Genomic DNA, 22,088 nt, shown 5'->3' on the forward strand with positions numbered 1-22,088 from the left:
ACCCCTCTCCCTCATAAATCACCCAACTCCCTATGTTATTAAAATTCAACACTATTACCAACCCATCGTATTCCTTCGCCCATAAAACTAACCCAACCTCCATTACCAACCCCACTAAAACACCCAATAAAACCTCAACTCCTGACCCCCATGCCTCAGGGTACTCCTCAATAGCCATCGCTGTAGTATACCCAAAAACAACCATCATACCCCCCAGATAAATTAAAAAAACTATTAAGCCCAAATACCCCCCTCCACAATTCAAAATAATAGCACATCCCACCACACCACTAACAACCAACACCAAACCCCCATAAATAGGAGAAGGCTTAGACGAAAATCCCACAAACCCCATTACCAAAACTACACTTAACAAGAATAGAGTATATGTCATCATTCTCGCATGGACTACAACCACGACCAATGATACGAAAAACCATCGTTGTATTTCAACTACAAGAACACCAATGACTCCCCTATGCAAAACTAACCCATTAATAAAACTAATCAACCACTCACTTATCGATCTTCCAGCCCCATCCAACATTTCTATATGATGAAACTTTGGCTCACTCCTAGGCGCCTGCTTAATCCTCCAGATCATTACAGGATTATTTTTAGCCATACACTACACACCAGATGCCTCCACAGCTTTCTCATCAGTAGCCCACATCACCCGAGACGTAAACTATGGCTGAATTATCCGCTATCTTCACGCCAACGGTGCCTCAATATTTTTCATCTGCCTATTCCTACATATCGGCCGAGGCCTATACTACGGTTCATTCCTCTACCTAGAAACCTGAAACATTGGTATTATCCTTCTACTCGCAACCATAGCAACAGCCTTCATGGGCTATGTCCTCCCATGAGGCCAAATATCCTTCTGAGGGGCCACAGTAATCACAAACTTACTATCCGCCGTCCCATACGTCGGAACAAACCTAGTCCAATGGGTCTGAGGTGGTTATTCAGTGGACAATGCCACACTCACGCGCTTCTTCACTTTTCATTTCATCCTACCCTTCATTATCACAGCCCTAGCAGCCTTACACCTACTATTCTTACACGAGACAGGATCAAACAACCCCTTAGGCATCTCCTCCCAGCCAGACAAAATCGCCTTCCACCCCTACTACACAACCAAAGACATCCTAGGACTATTTCTTCTCCTCCTCATACTAATGAGCCTAGTACTAGTCTCACCCGACCTCCCAGGCGACCCAGATAACTACACCCAAGCTAACCCCCTAAACACCCCTCCCCACATCAAACCTGAATGATATTTTTTATTCGCATACGCAATTCTACGATCCGTCCCTAATAAATTGGGAGGCGTACTAGCCCTCCTACTATCAATCCTCATCCTAGTAATAATCCCTGCACTCCACACAGCTAAACAACAAAGCATGATATTCCGCCCACTAAGCCAACTCATGTACTGACTCCTAGTAATAAACTTACTAACTCTCACATGAATCGGAGGGCAACCAGTGAGCTACCCATTCATCACCATTGGACAAGTGGCATCCGTACTATACTTCACCACAATCCTAATCCTGATACCAACCACCTCCTTAATCGAAAACAAAATACTCAAATGAACCTGCCCTTGTAGTATAAACCAATACACCGGTCTTGTAAGCCGGAACTGAAATCTTCCTTCCAAGGACAACTCAGAGAAAAAGTACTTAACTTCACCCTCAGCACCCAAAGCTAAAATTCTAATTTAAACTATTCTCTGTATTCTCATGTGGAAGCTGTTTTGAGTGCAACCCCAGTACCAACCCGTTCTCCCACAACTCTATGTACTTCGTACATTACTGCTAGTCCCCATGAATATTGTACAGTACTATAATCACTTGAACAACTGTAGAACATAACCCACTAACCGTACATACAAACAACCCCAACATGCTTATAAGCAAGTACTAACACGCCTTAACCAACCATAGAACATCCACTCTAACCTACCATTAAATTCTCTCCAACATGCATATCAACCGACAAAGACCGTCCATCCAAAGACAGCAGGAGCTTTCATCACACTACTCAGAATAGCATGCAACTTGAAACTCATGAATTGTTTAGTCTGGAATTTTCTGTTTAATATTTTCGGACCGTGGAATTGAAATCTCAGAAGGTGAAACCTCAGCTAATGGGGGGAACTACTGTGTGTGACATTCTGGAAAAGGTAAAACTATGGGGACAGTGAATATGATTCGTGGTTGCCAGGGGCTAGCAGGAAGGAAGAATACACAGGCGAAGTACAGAAGATGTTTAGGGCAGTGAAACGATTCTGTATGTCACCGTAATGGCAGACACAGGGCATTGTACATGTGTCAAAACCCAGACAATGTACAACACCAACAGTAAATCCACCATGGACCTTGGTTGGTGCAGGTGTGTCAGTTGTAACAAATGCATCACTCTGTTGGGGATGTGGATAGTTGGGGAGGCTGTGTATGTGTAGGGAGAGGGGTGTGTGGGAACTCAGTTTTGCTGTGAACCCAAAACTGTTCTAAAAAATAAAGTCTGTTAAAAGAAATTTTTAAAAACTAAGTGGTAAGTGACTTGGTGAGCTACCAGGACTCTAAGCCCAAGTACTCTGCAGAGGTTACAGCTCTCTGCAGAACCACACCAGCCCTGCGGCCACAGGGCAAGCAGAAGTAATGGGCTAAGACCACAGCACACAGTACTTCACTACGTGGAAAATTATTTCTGGCCCAGGCGCGGTGGCTCATGCCTGTAATCCCAACACTATGGGAGGCCAGACGGGTGGCTTGCTTGAGCTCAGGAGTCTGAGACCAGCCTGGGCAACATGGCGAAAACCTGTCTCTACTAAAAATATAAAAATTAGCGGGGCGTGGTGGCATGCACCTGTGGTCCCGGGTACTCGGGAGGTTGAGGTGGGAGGATTGCTGGACCTGGGGAAGTTGAGGCTGCAGTGAGCTGTGACCACACCACTGCACTCCAGCCTAAATGACAGAGCATGACCCTGTCTCAAATAAATAAATAAATAATTTTAAAAAGAAAATGGTAGGCCGGGTTCAGTGGCTCACGCCTGTAATCCCAGCACTTTGGGAGGCCGAGGCAGGCAAATCACGAGGTCAGGAGTTCGAGACCAGCCTGGCCAACATGAGGAAACCCCGTCTCCATTTAAAATACAAAAATTAGCTGGGCATGGTGGCAGGCGCCTGTGATCCTAGCTACTTGGGAGGCTGAAGCAGGAGAATCGTTTGAACCTGGGAGGCAGAGGTTGCAGTGAGCTGAGCGCCATTGCACTCCAGCCTGGGTGACGGTGTGAGACTACGTCTCAAAAAAAAAAAAAAAAAAAAAAGAAAATGGTATCTTGGACTCCAGGGAATTTCTCCTTGGATTAAGTGAACTAGGATTTGGTATTTGCAACCCTAAAATTCCCTCCCAAAAGGGCTCCTGTGAATGGGCTGCCTCTGAGCGTGTTTAAGAGGTGCCAAAATGAATTAAACTTTGAGAATTATAAATTAGCAATTTAGAGGCTTTCAGCTCTAACCTATGTGATTTTGGCTTTTAGTTTTTGATTATGAGCATTTTGTAGATGTCTAGTTAAGTTTGAGCTGGAAATCACACTGACAATCTTAGCCAGAAGCTTCAAACTGAAGAAGAAATATTTACCGAGGCTTCCGAGGCAGCAGGAGCTGTGACAGCCCCGCAGACCTCACGAAAATCCCTGAGCAAACAATTTTCAGCCTCAGTGGTCTTCAACTGAGCTCATGATAGGGCAGGAACTACAGTTGGAAAATTCATCTGTAAGACTGCAAATGTGTTTCCCATCCCAGGTAAGCAACAATGGTTGGATAATCCAGACTTACTTCCCCCGGGATGTCCCACTGCAGCCTGGTGGGGTACGGAATGTTTGGATTGGTGTCGCCTTTGCAGTGCCCATCCTCCGCATAGCCCAGCTGGAGGCTGTCAGTGGACATGACATACTGTCAAAAATAGAACAAAATTATTAAAACTAACAGTGGTACATAAAACACATTCACCTCCAACATGAACAGAGGGTTGTTCTTTGCAGAGATGTTACAAAGTTTGAACCACAGCTGTTAACGCTTCCAGTATGCTCAGCACCTAATGAGGTGGATCTTATCTCCATGTCAGATGTGACAGAGAGAGGACAGACGAGGGCTAAGGGCTTGCTCAAGTTTGTGATGCTCTCCTTTCACTGGCAAGTAAACCTAAGCCAATTTATTCAACGGTATTTATTGGGCACCTACTATGGGTCGGAACCACTGTAGCACCAGCGGCATCCAAGCCCTGGTGACAGCGCAGACAAGAACTGTGTTTTGTGAACAAAACAGACAAGAATTCTTGCCCTTCCTTAAAAAGTGAAATATACCTGTATGACCCAGCAGTTCCACTCCTAGGTATATACTCAATGAAATGAAATGAAAATAGATGTCCACACAAAAACTTGTACAGAATGTTCAGAGCAGCATTATTCATAATAGCCAGAGTGGAAACAACACAAATGCCCATCAACTGATGAAGAGATAAACAAAGTGTGGTCAATCCATACAATGAGATATTATCCAGCCCTAGAAAGGAATGAATTCCAGGTACGTGTTACAACGTATTGAACCTTGAAAACATTATGCTGAGTGAAAAGAAACAGGCAGGCACGGTGCCTCACTTCGGTAATCCCAGCACTTTGGGAGGCCAAGGTGGTAGGATTGCTGGAGGCCAGGAGTTCCAAACCAGCTGGGCAACATAGTGAGATCTTATCTCTACAAGAAATTTAAAAAATTAGCCAGGTGTGGTGGCACATGGCTGTAGTCCCAGTTCCTGAGGAGGCTGAGGTGGGAAGATCACTTGAGCCCAGGAGGTCATGGTTTCAGTGAGTCATGACTGTGCCACTGCACTCCAGCCTGGGCGACAGAGCAAGACACTGTCTCTAAAAAGAAAGAAAGAAAAGAAAGCGAAAGAAAAGAAAACAGAAGCCAGACATAGAAGACCATATATTGTATGATTCCGTCTATATAAGATGTCCAAAATAGGCACATACATACACACAGAAAGATTAGTGGTTATCAAGAACCTGGGGGAGAAAGGAATGAGGGGTTTCTTTTGGAGGTGATAAAAATATTACAGAATAAGGCTGGGCTCTGTGGCTCACAACTGTAATCCTAGCACTTTGGGAGGCCAAGGCAGGCAGATCACTTTAGGTCAGGAGTTCGAGACCAAGCTGGCCAACAAGGGGAAACCCCGCCTCTACCAAAAATACAAAAATTAGGTGGGTGTGGCGATGCACGCCTGTAATCCCAGCTACTCGGGAGGCTAAGTAGCGACTGTTGCGCAAGCACGTCGTGAATATACTAAAAACCACTGAATTGTACACTTTTAAAGGGTGGATTTTAAGGTATGTGACTTATATCTCAACTAAAAAAATTAAGTTTTTTTAGAAGAGGAATCCCTGTGCTCAGGAAGCTTACATTCTAGTGAGGGAGGTAAAACAACAACACAAGGTCAGGGTGACTGTCGGCTGGTGAGGGGGCGGGGTGGGTGGAAGGCTCTGCTAACACGTGGGGGTCACGATCCAGGCTGACCTAAGCCAGCGAAGGAACAGACTCGATCAGGTTCCACCTGCTCTGAGTCGGAGCTCCAGAAGAGCCCGACACAGAAACATCAGAAATAAATCAAGAGCAAGACCGGGTGTAGTGGCTCATGTTTGTAATCCCAGCATGTTGGGAGGCCGAGGCAGGCAGATTGTTTGAAGCCAGGAGTTCGAGACCAGCCTGGGCAACATGGCAAAACCCCGTCTCTACAAAAAATACAAAAATTAGCTGGGCATGGTGGCACACACCTGTGGTCCCAGCTACTTGGGAGGCTGAGGAGGGAAAATCACTTGAACTCAGGAGTTGTTGGAGGTTGCAGTGAGCTGAGATTGCACCACTGCACTTCAGCCTGGGCGGCAGAGCAAGACCCTGTCTCAAAAAATAAAAAATAAAAATAGAACAAGAACAAGAACAAGAACAAGCAGATTCAAGTTTCACTAGATCTGTCTTTAAGGGACTGCACTGGGCCTCCATGTGAGACTAGGTCAGTCCCCATTTGTGTCTGGATCACATGAGCCCCCAGCCAGGGTCCCCTGGAGTCAGGCCATCCTGTCTGCTGGACGCTAACAGCTAAACACCACTACTTCTACATGGCCACCCTGGTCTAAGATGAAATCCCTTTATCCTTATCTGGAGAACTTTCAAAAACAAGACTGATCTTGTAAATATCCAGTAGATTTCTCTACTTGATAAATGTACCCTGTGTGATCCAGCTGCCTATGGTCCTGACTCTTTTTCTTTTGCCAAACAACAGCTCTTAGGCATATATGGGACTCGGGAAGTCCTTGGCCTGGGGTATAACAAGCCTGGGCTATTATGCTGTGCAGACATTTATTAAAGCGTGCCTTCTTGCCATGTCCAGAGACACTGAAGGCAGCTTGATCTTCAATGCGTTCTGTAGCTAAAAGGCTCTCTCAGCTTTTGTCGGCATCACCAAAGAACCCTGGTGGTGGTGAAAAGCCTTTTTGATATTGGCTGCTTTTTATCAGGTATTAATGTCCTAGGGTCATACTGGTGTCTTAAAGCCTAGAGCACTCTGTTTTTTTCCTTTTTATCCTTTTTCCTACATAGAAAACCTCCCTTGGCTGAAGGAGCAGCTGGAGGTTTTGCCAAGACTCCAACCAGAGGGAAGACAATTGAAAGCGGCAGAGGCAGATGAGACACGAGCCCCTAACCTAGTCTTGGGAGCGGGTAGCAGGACAGGGCCATTCCTAGGGGAAGTGAGGTCAGCTGAGGCCTAAGGAAGACCTGAGGGGGCCAGGAGCCAGGGGAAGCCAGGGGGAAAAGTCTGCCAGGCAGAGAGGAGGGTGAGTGTGAAGACTTTGCAAGAAAAAACTGGCACCAGAATTTGTTTATCTCTAGGGGAAAAAATAGACAGACACAATATTATAAAAAGAAACGTCAAGGCCAGGTGTGGTGGCTCATGCCGTAATCCCAGCACTTTGAGAGGCAAAGGCAAGTAGATCACTTGAGGTCAGGAGTTTGGGACCAGCCTGGCCAACACGGTAAAACCAAAAAAAAATATATATAATATATATATATATATAATTATCTGGGATGGTTGTTGTATGCCAGTATTCGAGTGGGTGAGGAGTCGTTGAACCAGGCGGAGGTGGCATGAGTGAGTGTCCACTGCACCAACCTGGTGACAGACAAGATCCAAAAAAGTCAAGATTCAAAACATTCACAGAAGTTTAAAGAAAAAATAAGGTCATGCATTATGATGTCTTCTCAAGTTCACTACCAATTTCTTTTTCTTTTTTTTTTTTTTTTTGAGACGGAGTCTGACTCTTTCGCCTAGGCTGGAGTGCAGTGGTGCGATCTCAGCTCACTGCAAGCTCTGCCTCCCGGGTTCACGCCATTCTCCTGCCTCAGCCTCCTGAGTAGCTGGGACTACAGGTGCCCGCCACCACGCCCGGTTAATTTTTGTATTTTTAGTAGAGATGGGGTTTCACCGTGTTAGCCAGGATGGTCTCGTTCTCCTGACCTCGTGATCTGCCTGCCTCGGCCTCCCAAAGTGCTGCGATTACAGGCGTGAGCCACTGCGCCCGGCCACTACTAATTTCTAATTTCAGACACACAAACCCGGCTCCATGCCCTATCAAGAACAGTGAGGTGCTCAGCCTGCAGCCGGGCCCTGTCTCCCATACATGCTGTGACTTTAAGGTCATTTTATTCTACTTCATTTATTAGGCCAGCAGGAAAATTTAAAAGACTGCAAAAAGATGGTCTTTACAGTCAATGTGAATCTCAAAGGGGCTTGTTGCTTTAAAAAGAAAGATCTCAAGTTTCATCACAACAAGTGACCACAGTATTTTCTGTGTCAAGTCTACGGATGATGATCCTAGAATTTAGCAACTTTAAACAAGAACCTGACTGGTGAGTTAAGGAAACAAAACTTTCATTTAACTTCTCATGCCCAACATGGAACAGGTCAAACAGTTCAGAGTAACGAATTATTAAAAAAAAAAAAGGCTAGGTGTGGTGGCTCACACCTGTAATCCCAGCACTTTGGGAGGCCCAGGCAGGCAGATACCCTGTGCCCAGGAGTTCAAGACCAGCCTAGGCAACATGGGGAAACCCTGTTTCTACAAAAAATACAAAAATTAGCTGGGCATGGTGGCACACACCTGTAGTCCCAGCTACTTGGGAGGCAGAAGTGGGAGAATCTCTTGAGCCTTGGGAGGTCAAGGCTGCAGTGAGCTATGATTGTGCCACTGCACTCCAGTCGGGGTGACAGAGCAAGACCCTGTCTCAAAAACAAAAACAAAAACAAAAACAATGAGAACACACGGACACAGGAAGGGGAATATCACACACCAGGGCCTGTTATGGGGTGTGGGTAGCAGGGAGGGATAGCATTTGGAGATATACCTAATGTTAAATGACGAGTTACTGGGTGTAGCACACCAACATGGCACATGTATACATATGTAACTAATCTGTACGTTGTGCATACGTACCCTAGAACTTAAAGTATAATAATAAAAAAAAACAATGGTAGAGGCCAATCCATAGGTGCAGGCAGGGGGACAGGGGTTTGTGGTTTTCAAATAACCTGGTAATTTTAAGAATTAAAATGATGTCTTAGGTAAAAGACATGCTGCATGTTTATAAACCCACATTTTCACATGCTTGCTTCTATTTGGCCTAAAAAATGCGGTAGGTAGGAAACACTAGGAAATCCAGCACATAAGGGATAGTTTATTCCAGGAAAAACTGAGCTTCACTTCTGCTGTGAAGCTGCAGCCTGAGAGTCAACTGCCATTTCACTCTTTTGTTCCCTAAGGAGATGGCAGTAGATGCACTGCTGTTCAAGGGACCTAAGTGATGGGAAAGGAAGACAGGGATGCCTTTAATCTAGTGATTTAACTTCATGTGCATTACTAGTACGAGTGAAAAACTCATATTCTATAATCACGCAAATATTACAAAACTAAATTCACTGTGGAGTTTAGATTATCTTTTTTGTTTTTTCTTTTTGAGATGGAGTCTCACTCTGTTGCCCAGGCTGGAGTGCAGTGGCGCGATCTTGGCTCACTGCAACCTCTGTCTCCCGGGTTCAATTGATTTCTCCTGCCTCAGCCTCCCAAGTAGCTGGGACTACAGGCATGCGCCACCATGCCTGGCTAATTTTTGTATTTTTAGTAGAGATGGGGTTTCACCATGTTGGCCAGGCTGGTCTTGAACTCCTGACCTCAGGTGATCTGCCTGCCTCGGCCTCCCAAAGTGCTGGGATGACAGGTATGCGCCACTGCGCCTGGCCAGGTTTGGATTTTCAAAAGCAACTTCCACATTCAAGTGAAAAGTGTGAAAACTCACCTCCCAAAGGTGGGCTATGATTGGCGCATCTGCCCAGGAGTGTTCTGCGTTGAGGCCTATCTTCCCGTTTTTGAAGACAACAAACGTGAACGACTTGTCAAACCACCTATGTGAAACACACACGTGTAGAACTTAAGTGTTCAAAGAGGCAAAAATGAGACATTGCACCTCTCTGCTTCATCCTAGATGGACTAATTCACTTTGCACCTGTCCCTCTAACAGTGAGCAGACGCTCAGTCTCTGTGGAGTGAGGATGAAAATACAAACGGGACGCTGAATCACTCATTTCTTCCCTGTCCCAGACACAAAGATGAGCGCTTATATCCTGGGAGCCTGAAGTCAGGACCCGTTGTTATCGCAAGGCAACTGGGGAGAGGTGGGAGGCTCTTCCCGTGGGCACATGACCCCTTCATCAGCCAATCCTTGGCCCCACCCTGCAGGGGGGTGCTGGCCAACACTTTACAGATAAGGAAAAGAGGACTTGAGATAGCCACATGCCAACACCCTGGCCCAACCCTGTGCCCAGCCCTGTTTGCCACTCTCCCCTGCCTGAGTCCAGGGACCTGGCAGCCCTGCATCTCACAAGCATCTCCAAACAAAGGTGGTCATGCACAGAGGAGGGAAGAATCTCAGATTTGCAGCTTAGGCTGTGTATGTGTGACAGCTTTGGCGGAGGGAAGAAAACTGAAGGTTGGCCGGGCGCGGTGGCTCACATCTGTAATCTCAGCACTTTAAGAGGCTGAGGTGGGTGGATCACTTGAGATCAGGAGTTCATAACCAGCCTGGCCAACATGGTGAAATCCTGTCTCTACTAAAAATACAAAAATTAGCCAGGCGTGGTGGCGCGCTCCTGTAATCCCAGCTACTTGGGAGGCTGAAGGAGGAGAATTACTTGAACCCGGGAGGCAGAGGTTGCAGTCAGCCGAGATCAAGCCACTGCACTCTAGCCTGGGTGACAGCAAGACTCCATTTCAAAAAAAAAGTAAAATAAAACTGAAGGTTATATTTTTGTGCCACCTTCTTTCTTAGCATTATAGATACTTAGGGGTGAGTGTCAGGCACACAGGGTATTTCTTCCAGGCTCATGGGCAAGCTCCTGTCTCTCAGAAGGTAAGGACGGTACCTGTCGTAACATCCGCCATGTAGTAGAGATTTGGCGTAGCTGTCCATTGACGTATCCGGGTCTTCACTTCTGTATCCTTGTTCAGTTTCATCTAATGTCACAAAGAACGCTGCTTTCTCCACGGCATCGAGAGACTGCTTATTTTTCCCACGTCCAAAATAGGCCTGGCGACACCTGGCCCAGGGAACTCTGCAGTGAAGATGAAATACGATTAAAGGCAGCCGGACCTGCAGCGATGGAGTGTGATGTTTGAAATGATACAATCAAACCTTTGCAGTTTTTCAGAATTTCTCGAAGGAAAACTCCATGTTGATGATGTTCCCCATCTGAGACTGTTTGCTGGAAGGACTCTCACCTTCTCCTGGTCTCCAGACCACAGCGCAGGGAGCGGTGGGTAATTTTTGTTCAATAAATGCTGACTAAATGAACGGCCAGGTTGCAGGCTGGCCCTGTGGGCAAAGCCGCTAGGAAGCAGCTGACCCAGATCACCTGGTTCCATGCTCCCCGACACGCCCTCCCTCCCCTCCACAGGAACCACCCTAGGTAAGTTCCGGCAGCCCAGGTCACAGTAAGTGCGTAAGAGTGCGTCCCTCATGCCAGGCTCTGCTCCAAACCTTTTCTGTGTACCAACTCACTGATCTTCTCAATGCTACTGTACCCATTTTTCAGATGAGAAAACTGAAGCATGGAAAGATTAGGTCACAGCTATTTTGAGGCAGAGTCGGAACCCAGGCCATCAGCCCCCAGGTGCATGCCACAGATGCCCATGTGACCCCTCCACAAGGAGGTCTCCGTGCCCGTCTTATTTGAATACACAGAACTGATGTGATGCCCCTTCCTTCTTGGAAGACCCACCAGCTGGGCTTCCTCGAGTGCTCCCGGGTCCCTCTCACTCCAGCTCCTCCAGGGCCCTCTCCCACTGCCCACCCTTCCAGATTGGGGCCTTCTGGCTCTCTCCCCACCTTCTTCTCTCTACAAGTGCTTGGCTACGGCGGCCCGCAGGGCGAATAAGCCTAGAAACACGCCAGGCCCCAGTGCACACCACCCGGGGAACAAAGGTGACGATGACGGTGGCCAGCATGTACGGAGCCCTTCCTGTGAAGGACTCCTGTGGGTAAGATGCTGATCTGGCCCTATCCAGAGGGAGCATCGGGACCGAGGCGCCTACAGACCCACAGGGAGCCGAGGCCCCGCGGTGCCTGCTCAGGGTCCCCACATCTGCTCCGCTGGGGATTCCAGGCTCTCACAGGAGCCCATGGGACGAGCGCATCTTCACCCGAGATGCATCTCCTGCCGCTGCTCTTTCTAGCCTTGTCAACACCGCAGCGGACACCGAACAACGCCGGCTTCCCCGCACACATCCTCCTCCATCCTGCTCCTGCTCCCGGGCCTGGCCCTGTGTCAGGCCCTCACTACTGGGGCCACCGAAAAGCCTCCCTGTGTCCAGGGCCCCTCCTCCCTGCCCAACCAGAAGAATCTCCCGCGTTAACCTACTCATGTGCCCCCGGCCCCACCCCACCCTACACGACCTGAAGCGGCACCCAGTCGCAGAATCAAGCTCAAATACAGTTGGGTGCCTGGGACCCTCCCCAGCTTGGGACCATGGCCCAGCCGCCCAGCCCACTCCACCGCTCCTGCCTGCTCTGCTGCCCCGAGGCATGAGGCTCCACCCCCAGGACTGCTGTCCTCCTGGTCTGCTCCCACCCTCTGCAAGACACAGCCCACCTGCAGCCCCTCCACGCAGCACAGAGCCTCCCCTGATCTTTGCAGAAGGGGCCCCAACACCTGCCCCTCCCGCCTTACTCCCAGCGCTAGCGTAGCAGTTGTCACACTGCTGGAACGCGGCAGCTCTCAGCCGGGGACAACAGTGTCCCCCAGATGCTGGGCAATGTCTGCGACACTTCTGGTTGTCACACAGGTTGCTGCTGGCAGTTGGTGGGCAGAGGCTGGGGCTGCTGCTCAGCATCCGATGCTGCACAGGGCAGTGCACCCCACAAAGAGGTACCTGGCCCTGAGTATGCACAGTGCTGAGGTGAGAAACTCTACTATACAATACACACCACACCCTCGAGAAAACCAAGCTCAGGCTGATTCTCTTTCTTTTTTATTTTTTGAGACAGGGTCTCACTCTGTCACCTAGGCTGGAGTGCAGTGCCTCGATCATGGCTTACTGCAGCCTCGACTTCCTGGGCTCAAGCAATCCTCCTGCCTTAGCCTCCTGAGTAGCTGGGACCACAGGCACGCACCACCAAGCCTGGCTAATTTTTTGGTAGAGATGGGGTCTCACTCTGTTGCCCAGGCTGGTCTCAATCCCCTAGGCTCAAGGGACCCTCCTGCCTGGGTCTCCTAAAGCAATGGAGTTATAGGCCTGAGCCACTGTGCCCGGCCTGATTCTTTTTCACTGAGGCAAGGAAATGTAACCCTAACACAGGGGCCTTGGTTTCAATTTGTTCTGTTTCCTAAATTACTAAATATGTCCACAGCCCCATAAGAAAGGCTAATCCTGGCCAGGCATGTGGCTCATGCCTGTAATCCCAGCACTTTGGGAGGCCAAGGTGGGTGGGTTACTTGAGGTTAGGAGTTTGAGACCAGCCTGGCCAACATGGTGAAACCCTGTCTCTACTAAAAATACAAAAATTAGCTGGGCATGGTGACGCACTCCCAGCTACTGGAGAGGTTGAGGCAGGAGAACTGCTTGAACCTGGGAGGCAGAGGTTGCTATGAGCTGAGATAGCGCCATTGCACTCCAGCCTGGGTGACAGAGCGAGACTTCGTCTCAAAAAAAAAAAGAAAGCCTAATTCTAATCCTCACTTCTCCCCGTCCTGGACTCTGGAGTGTTTCCACACACATTTGCCTGACACACACACACAGGGGTGGCCAGGGCCTCGCCCCCACCCTTGTCCCCACTGCTCTTGAGACCTGCCAAGCCGGGAGACCCCAGAGCAAAACAGAGCCAAGGTGGGGAGCCCCGTGCCAGTGTTTCCACAGGCCCCGGCGGGGATGGGCTTCGGTGAGGAGGAGCGCCTCCACCACCCCTCAAAACAGGACAAGGGACCCGGGCCGCGCACCTGTCTCCTGCGGTGAGGGCTGCCAGCCTGGCCTCCCCGGGCTGAGGTTCCGAGGTGTTGTCCAGGATCCTCTGCATCTGCTGCTCTATCTCCCGGGGCTTCAGCAGCCGCCCGTCATGGTACAGCCAGACCTTGAAGTAGCGTCCTCGATGGTACACGACGATGTGCTTGCTGTCTCTCATGTGCTGGATGGTGTCTGCGCCGGCCACGGGTTGGAGACACAAAACCAAGAGTCCCAAGTTCAGCACGTGCTGAGATGACCATACCCTGACTCTGTAAAGGGCATGGGAGTCCCTGCTCTGCGTCCCTCCAGGCAGCCTCAGGAACCTATTCCTCAAGACATTTTAAATGATTAAGGACAGCATGGAGTTAAAACTCTGGATCGGAGAGGCCTGACTTCTGAGCTCAGCTTGATCACTCATTAGATTATGACCTCAAATTACCAGAGGCCAGGTGCAGTGGGAGGCTGGGAGTGGTGGCTCACGCCTGTAATCCCAGCACGTTGGGTGAGGTGAGAGGATCATCTGAGGTCAGGAGTTCGAGACCAGCCTGGCCAACATGGTGAAGCCTTGGCTCTACTAAAAATACAAAAATTAGGCAGGTGTGGTGACGTGTGCCTGTAGTCCCAGCTACTCAGGAGGCTGAGGCAGAAGAATCGCTTGAAACCAGGAGGTGGAGGTTGCAGTGAGCCGAGATCACACCACTGCACTCCAGCCTGGGTAACAGAGTGAGACTCCGTCTCAGAAAAAAAAAAAAAAAGCATGCTTAGCAAAATGGAATATTATCATTAAAAAAAAAAATTACCCAATCCTTCCTAAGCCTCTCCTCTGTAAAATGGAGGTCATAAGTTCCCCATGTGCACTGTGTAAGAATTAAGAGATGATATCCATAAAGCTCATATAACTAGGCATTCGGTCCTAGTAACTTTTTATTAATTAATGACAATAGGGCAACTTAGAAAATATTCTGAGAAACATTCCGAGAATTGTTTCTGAGAACCTGAGAAATGTTCTGAGAAAGGAAGTGGAAAATCACGAAACCCAGCCATTCCGTAAAAACTACTAAAACAGAGTAATTTAAGCTCCTCAGTAAGCTTAAACATCACAGAAATGTGATGAAGTACATTCACTCCACGAATATTTATCAAGTCCTCTTAAGCACTGCTCAGTGGGGACGCACAGTGACAGCTGATCAAGGCAGATCATCTAGTGAGGAAGACGTAATAAATGCATGATTAAAAATAGGACAAGCTACCAGGAGCAGTGGCTCACTCTGTATTCCCAGCACTTCAGGAGGCCGAGGAGGGAGGATCGCTTGAGCCCAGGAGTTTGGGACCAGCCTGGGCTACATGGCGAAACCCCATCTCTACAAAAAAAAAAAAAAAAATACAAAAATCAGCTGGGTGTGGTGGTGTGCGCCTGTAGTCCCAGTTATTCTGGAGCTGAGATGGGAGGATCACTTGAGCCTGGCGGGCAGAGGCTGCAGTAAACTGAAATTGCACCACTGCACTCCAGCCTGGGTGACAGAGCAAGATCCTATCCCAAACAAACAAACAAACAAAAACAATAGGACAAGTGTCACAAAAGGCTAGAAAGTGTAGGACTGGGACCAACCTAGCCTGGAGATGTGAGAAAGCCCTTCCACCCCCACTAAGGAAGTGATGTTTAAGAAGAACCCGGCCACATGAAGCACAGAATTCGTCAATATTATGCCCGATCTCATTTTTTTTTTTTTTTTTTGAGACAGAGTCTCGCTCTTATTGCCCAGGCTGGAGTGCAGTGGCGCGATCTCGGCTCACTGCAACCTTCGCCTCCAGGGTTCAAGCTTCTCCTGCCTCAGCTTCCTGAGTAGGTGGGATTACAGGCACCCGCCACCACGCCCAGCTAATTTTTGTACTTTTAGTAGAGATGGGGTTTCCCCATGTTAGCCAGGCTGGTCTCGAACTCCTGACCTCAGGTGATCCACCCGCCTCGGCCTCCTAAAGTGCTGAGATTACAGGTATGAGCCACTGTGCCTGGCCTCCTGCTCTCATTTTTAAAATGTTTACCAAACCAAGGATGGAGGGGACCTGCTTTGGTTTGCTGAAGAATTCCTACCAGAAACTTGGACCAAACAGCATTTGAAGCCTTCACTTTAAAGTCACAAACAAGACAAGAATGCACACCATGACTATGTATATTCCACATTACACTCGGGATGCTGGCCGGGCAATAAAATAAAAAACAAATAAAAGATAAAGGATTGAAAGGGAAATATCAAAGGTGTCATTTGCAGCTATGATTAGCATGTAGAAAATCCAAGAAAACCTATCAGCTGTTTAAACCAATAAGAATACAGCTGGGTAGTGGCTGGGTGCAGTAGCTCACGCCCGTAAACCCAGCGCTTTGGGAGGCCGAGGCAGGTGGATCACGAGGTCAGGAGATCAAGACCATCCTAGCTAATATGGTGAAACCCCGTCTCTACTAAAAATACGAAAAATTAGCTGGGCATGGTGGCATGCGCCTGTAGTCCCAGCTACTCAGGAGGCTGAGGCAGGAGAAGCTTGAACCTGGGAGGCGGAGGTTGCAGTGAGCCGAGGTCGTGCCACTGCACTCCAGCCTGGGGGACAGCGAGACTCTGCCTCAAAAAAAAAAGAATACAGCTGGGTAGAAACTCAGTTTATAAAAACCTTTCATGTTCCTATACCCCAGGGCACAGGCTGAACTGTGCCCCCCCCATTCATGTATTGAAGTCCTAACCCCCAGCACCTCAGAATGTGACCTCATTTGGAGACGTGGTCTTTAGAGCAGTATAAACGTAAAATGAGGTCATTAGGGTGTGCCCTAATCCTATGTGACTGTGTCCTTTTAAGAAGAGGAGTTTAGGACTGGGCCCGGTGGCTCACGTCTGTAATCCCAACACTTTGGGAGGCCGAGGTGGGCAGATCGCCTGAGGTCAGGAGTTCGAGACCAGCCTGGCCAACATGGTGAAACCTCGTCTCTACTAAAAATTTACAAAAATTAGCCAGATGTAGTGGCGGACACCTGTAGTCCTGGCTACTTGGGAGGCTGGAGCAGGAGAATCACTTGAACCCAGGAGGTGGAGGTTGCAGTGAGCCGAGATTGTGCACTGCACTCCAGCCTGGGTGATAGAATAAGACTCAGTCTCAAAAAAAAAAAAAAAAAAAAAAAGGGAGAGTTTAGGACACACACAGAGGGATGACCATGTAAGGACACAGGGAGATGATTGTCCAAGGAGAGAGGCCTACAGAAGGAACCACCTCTGCCAACACCTTGATGTTGGAGTTCCAGCCTCCAGAATTGTGAGAAAGTCACTGTCTGTTGCTGAAGCCATGCGGTCTGTGGTATTTGTTATGGTGGCCTGAGGAAACTTACATGCTGCATAACCAACAACTTGAAGATATTCTTGAAAAGGAACAAAACAATAAAGGTGCTTAGAAACAGCTCGAACAAATGATGTGCAAGACCTTTATGGAGAAAAGTATGATATTTTATTAAAATCGCCTAAAAAACAAAAAAGGGGCCAGGCGCAGTGGCTCATGCCTGTAATCCCAGCACTTTGGGAGGCCGAGGTGGGCGGATCACTTGAGGCCAGGAGTTTGAGATCAGCCTGGCCAGCATGGTGAAACCCCATCTCTACTAAAAATAACAAAAATTAGCCAGGCTTGGTGGCGCGAGTGCCTGTAATCTCAGCTACTAGGGAGGCTGAGGCAGGAGAATCGCTTGAACCTGGGAGGTGGGGTTTGCAGTGAGCCAAGATTGCACCACTACACTCCAGCCTTGGCAACAGAGTGAGACTCAGTTTCAAAAAAACAAAAACGAACAAACAAAAATAAAAAATAAAAGCAGAATGTCTGGAATATATAAAGACTTTCTACAAATCAATAAGGAAAAGATATACACCCATTTTTAAAAAATATACAAAATATACGAACAATATTCTCAACAGAAGAAACCCAAGTGTCCAGTTAACATTTTAAAAGCTGCTAACCCATTTGGCAAAAATGAAGGGAAAAGGGTATTTTATAGATTGCTGGGGATGCGAAAGTTGGTAAAATCACTTTGAGGGAAATTTGTCCATGCCAGTAAGACTGGAAATGTCCACCAGGGCAGCCGGCAATTCTAGGTGCCTGCTCTACAGACGGTTTGACCAACGCACGCAGGGGAGAAACATACACAGAATTCACTGAGTGTCACTTAGAAAGGAAAACAGGAAGGAAAGAAAAGCGTTCACATACTGGAATTGTTTTGATACTATAACGAAGTACACCATAAATGTCAATAATGATTGTACTGCAGTAGTGAGATTAGGGCTGTATCTTCTGCTAAAAGATTTTCTAAATTTTGGTAGTAATTCCATTATATAGCAATATATATTATTAAATAGAAAAATGCCAGAACTTAAGACCCTTGAGATAAGTCTATACCTCTTTCCCTTTTTTTATTTTGGGGAATTTGAATAGTCTAATTGGTGAGGATTGTGACTGATGGGATCCTCCGGTGGGGACGTCTGAGAAAGTGGATGGGGCTTTGCCCATTGATCACCAATGAATGGCATTGCACGTGGTCATATACATTTACATTTCTTTATTATTATTTTTTTTGATAGGGTCTTGCGCTGTCGCCCAGGCTGGAGTGCAGTGGTGCGATCTCAGCTTACTGCAACCTCCTCCTCCCAGGTTCAAGTGATTCTCCTGCCTCAGCCTCCTGAGTAGCTGGGATTACAGACATCTGCTACCACGCCTGGCTAATTTTTGTGGGTTTTTTTTTAGTAGAGGTGGGGTTTCACCATGTTGGCCAGGATGGTCTCGAACTCCTGACCTCAAGTGATCCATCGACCTCAGCCTCCCAAAGTGCTGGAATTACAGGCGTGAGCCACTGTGCCCAGCCTCTAACATTTACATTTCTTTTTCTGTTTTTCTTTGCCTTTTTTTGAGACAGGGTCTCTGATATAGTTTGGCTCTGCATCCCCACCCATATCTCATCTTGAATTGTAATCCCCACACGTTGAGGGAGGGACCTATAATCCTCACGTGTCAAGGGAGCAGGTGATTGGATCATGGGGGTGGCGGGTGATTGGATCATGGGGGTGGTGATTGGATCATGGGGGTGGCGGGTGATTGGATCATGGGGGTAGCAGCTGATTGGATCATGGGGGCAGCTTCCCCCATGCTGTCCTCGTGAGTGAGTGAGTTCTCAGGAGATCAGTGGTTTTATAAGTATTTGGAAGTTCCTCCTTCACCCTTCTCTTTCCTTTCGATTTGTGAGGAAGGTGCCTGCTTCCCCTTCCACCATGATTGTAAGTTTCTGAGGCCTCCCCAGCCATGTGTAACTGTGAATCAACTAAACCTCTTTCCTTTATAAATTACCTGGTCTCAGGTATTTCTCTACAGCAGTGTGGAGACGGACTAATATAGTCTCTCTCTGTTGCCCAGGCTGGAGTGCAGTGGCGCCATCATGGTTCACTGCAGCCTCAACCTCCTGGGCTCAAGCGATCTTCCCACCTTAGCCTCCCAAGTAGCTGGGACTACAGGTGCACCACCATGCCCAGGTAATTTTTTGTGTATTTTTTGTAGAGATGAGGTTTCATCATGTTGTCCAGACTGGTCTCAAACTCCTGGACTCAGGCAATTCATCCATCTCAGCCTCCCAAAGTGCTGGGATTGCAGGCGTGAGCCACCACTCCCAGCCTTTGTATTTACATTTCTTTCATTCCCAGTGATGTTGAATGCTTTTCTATAACTCATTAAACATTTCTCCTTCCAGGGGTGCCCATCATTTCCTTTCCAATTAGGATCTTCATGGTTTTCTGGCAGATTTATAAGAACTCTTTATATATTAACCCTGTTCTCTGTTGTGAGCACTTACCCTCAATTTTGTTATCTACCTTTTAAAACAGTTTGAAGTATTTTTGGAATATAGGAAACTAAAATCTTTACATTACAATATTTGGGTTTTTCCGTTGTTGTAACGAGTTGAGCTGTGTCTCCCCAAAAGATATGTCCATGTTCTAGCCCCGGTACCTGTGAGAAACTTATTTCTTAATCAGAAGTAGGGTCTTTTTTTTCTTTTTTGTTTTTTCTTTTTTTGAGACAGGGTCTCATTCTGTCACCCAGGCTAAGTGCAGTGGTGTGATCACAGCTCAGCTCACTACAGTCTCCACCTCCCAGGCTCAAGTGATCCTCCCTCCTCAGTCTCCTGAGTAGCTGGGACCACAGGTACACACCACTATGTCCGACTAATTTTTGTATTTTTTGTAGAGATGGGGTTTTGCCATGTTGCCCAGGCTGGTCTCAAACTCCTAGGCTCAGGTGATCCACCCACCTCAGCCTCCCAATGTGCTGGGATTACAGGCGTGAGCCACCACATCTGGCCTGGAAATAGGGTCTTTGTTGATATAATTCAATATTAAGATGAGGTCATACTGGACTAGGGTGGACCCCAAATCCAATGACTGTTGTCCTTGTAAGAGAGACACGCAGACACAGAGGTGAGGGCCAAGGTGACATGGCGGCAGAGAATGGAGTGATGTGCCTACAAGCCAAGGAGCACCTGGATCCCCCAGAAGCTGGAAGAGGCATAAAGGCCTCCCCCAGAGCCTTCGAAAAGAACATGGCCCTGCTGACACCCTGATCTCGGACTCTGGCCTCCAGAGCTGTGGCAGAAGAAACTTCTTTGTCTTAAGACATCCAGTTTGTGGTCATTTATTCCAGCAGCCCCAGGAAACTGATTCAGGTATCAGGCTCGGAATAGCTGTCCAGGTACACTAAGTAACTAGGTTTTATCCCCACATTTCCCTTGTTGATTGATTTATTTTATTTTTATTTTATATACTTTTTTTTGAGATGGAGTCTCACTCTGTCACTCAAGCTGGAGTGCAGTGGCATGATCTTGGCTCACTGCAACCTCCACCTCCCGGGTTCAAGCAATCCTCCTACCTCTGCCTCCTGAGTAGCTGGGATTACAGGTGTGTGCCACCACACCCGGCTAATTTTTGTATTTTTAGTAGAGATGGGGTTTCACCATGTTGGCCAGGCTGGTGTCAAACTCCTGACCTCAGGTGATCCACCTGCCTTGGCCTCCCAAAGTGCTGGGATTACAGGAATGAGCCTTTGTGCCTGGCCTCCCTTGTTTATTTTTTTAAACACATAAATATTTACCTCCTGGAATCACTGTCAGTGTAGGCCGCATGTCCCAAACTTAAATGATCTTAAGGACGTCCCCATACTATGGTGCTGACTAAGAGCAGGTGGCAGCCTCCCTGAGACACCCTGACCCACTTCCCTTTGGGGACACTGCCTGCCCTGGTCAGTGGAGGGGCAACTGCCCCTCCAATCAGGGAGACACTGTGTAGGGATGGAGAGAACCAACTTCACTTTCCTCCACCTCGTTGCCCAACTGCCCCAGGACTGCTGTTGGCCAACACATCTGTTTTTCACATGGTGAGCTGCAGGGCAATGGACGACAGCGTGTGGCAGGAAGAGAGGAGGGGTTTAGCCAGAAACACTGTGAAATCCATGAACACACATGGAGTGGGTTCTTTTTTGTTTTTTTGAGATGGAGTTTCGCTCTTGTTGCCCAGGCAGGAGTGCAGTGGCACAATCTCAGTTCACTGCAACCTCCACCTCCCATATTCAAGTGATTCTCCTGCCTCAGCCTCCCAAGTAGCTGGGATTATGGGTGCCCACCACCACACCTGGCTAATTTCGTATTTTTAGTAGAGATGGGGTTTTCGCCATGTTGGCCAGGCTGGTCTTGAACTCCTGACATCAGGTGATCCACCCACCTCGGCCTCCCAAAGTGCTGGGATTACAGGTGTGAGCCACCGCGCCCGGCCAGAATGAGTTTTTAGAGAACCTCTGACGGCAGGATCAGAGGAAAGGGGAGAATCTACTTAGGAAAGCCCATTCAGAGGCCAGCTTTTGTGCAAGGATACAGCAAAGGCTCCCCAACGACTACCACAGTGCACACTACTGACTAGGGCTTGGTCTGGAATATTGACTAGGGCTTGGTCTGGAAGGACTGGGCTGCAACAAGACACTCAAAACTGCGGGTCAGGCTGGGCGTGGTGGCTCACACCTGTAATCCCAGCACTTTGGGAGGTTGAGGCGGGTGGATCACGAGGTCAGGAGATCAAGACCATCCTGACTAACACGGTGAAACCCTGTCTCTACTAAAAATATAAAAAATTAGCTGGGCGTGGTGGCGGGCGCCTGTAGTCCCAGCTACTCGGGAGGCTGAGGCAGGAGAATGGCGTGAACTCGGGAGGTGGAGGTTGCAGTGAGCCAACATCGCGCCACCGCACTCCAGCCTGGGCGACACTGCACTCCAGCCTGGGCGACAGAGCAAGACTCCGTCTAAAAAAAAAAAAAAAAAACTGCGGGTCAGCTCTGGCCCTTTCCAGCCAGCTTCCCAGGCATCCCCGAGGCCCGCCCGTCATACAGGCCTGCCATGGTGGTCTTGGGCTGTAGCTCATCAAGT

At 48.2% G+C, this 22,088-nt stretch overlaps 1 protein-coding gene across 2 annotated transcripts in view; it reads right to left on the bottom strand.

Moving 5' to 3' along the window:
* Window positions 1-22,088, bottom strand: part of CPT1A (carnitine palmitoyltransferase 1A) — a 100,950-nt gene that overhangs the window by 30,927 nt on the left and 47,935 nt on the right. For both annotated transcript variants that reach the window (XM_032153723.2, XM_058439033.1), the window contains exons 10-13: window positions 13,609-13,804; window positions 10,540-10,728; window positions 9,417-9,522; window positions 3,852-3,968 (exon numbers count right to left, since the gene is read on the bottom strand). In XM_032153723.2, the coding sequence (XP_032009614.1) occupies window positions 3,852-3,968; window positions 9,417-9,522; window positions 10,540-10,728; window positions 13,609-13,804 (608 nt within the window). The remainder of the gene's footprint in view (window positions 1-3,851; window positions 3,969-9,416; window positions 9,523-10,539; window positions 10,729-13,608; window positions 13,805-22,088) is intronic.

This window comes from Hylobates moloch, unplaced genomic scaffold, assembly GCF_009828535.3.
Source record: "Hylobates moloch isolate HMO894 unplaced genomic scaffold, HMol_V3 SCAFFOLD_5, whole genome shotgun sequence".
NCBI classification, from domain to species: domain Eukaryota; kingdom Metazoa; phylum Chordata; class Mammalia; order Primates; family Hylobatidae; genus Hylobates; species Hylobates moloch.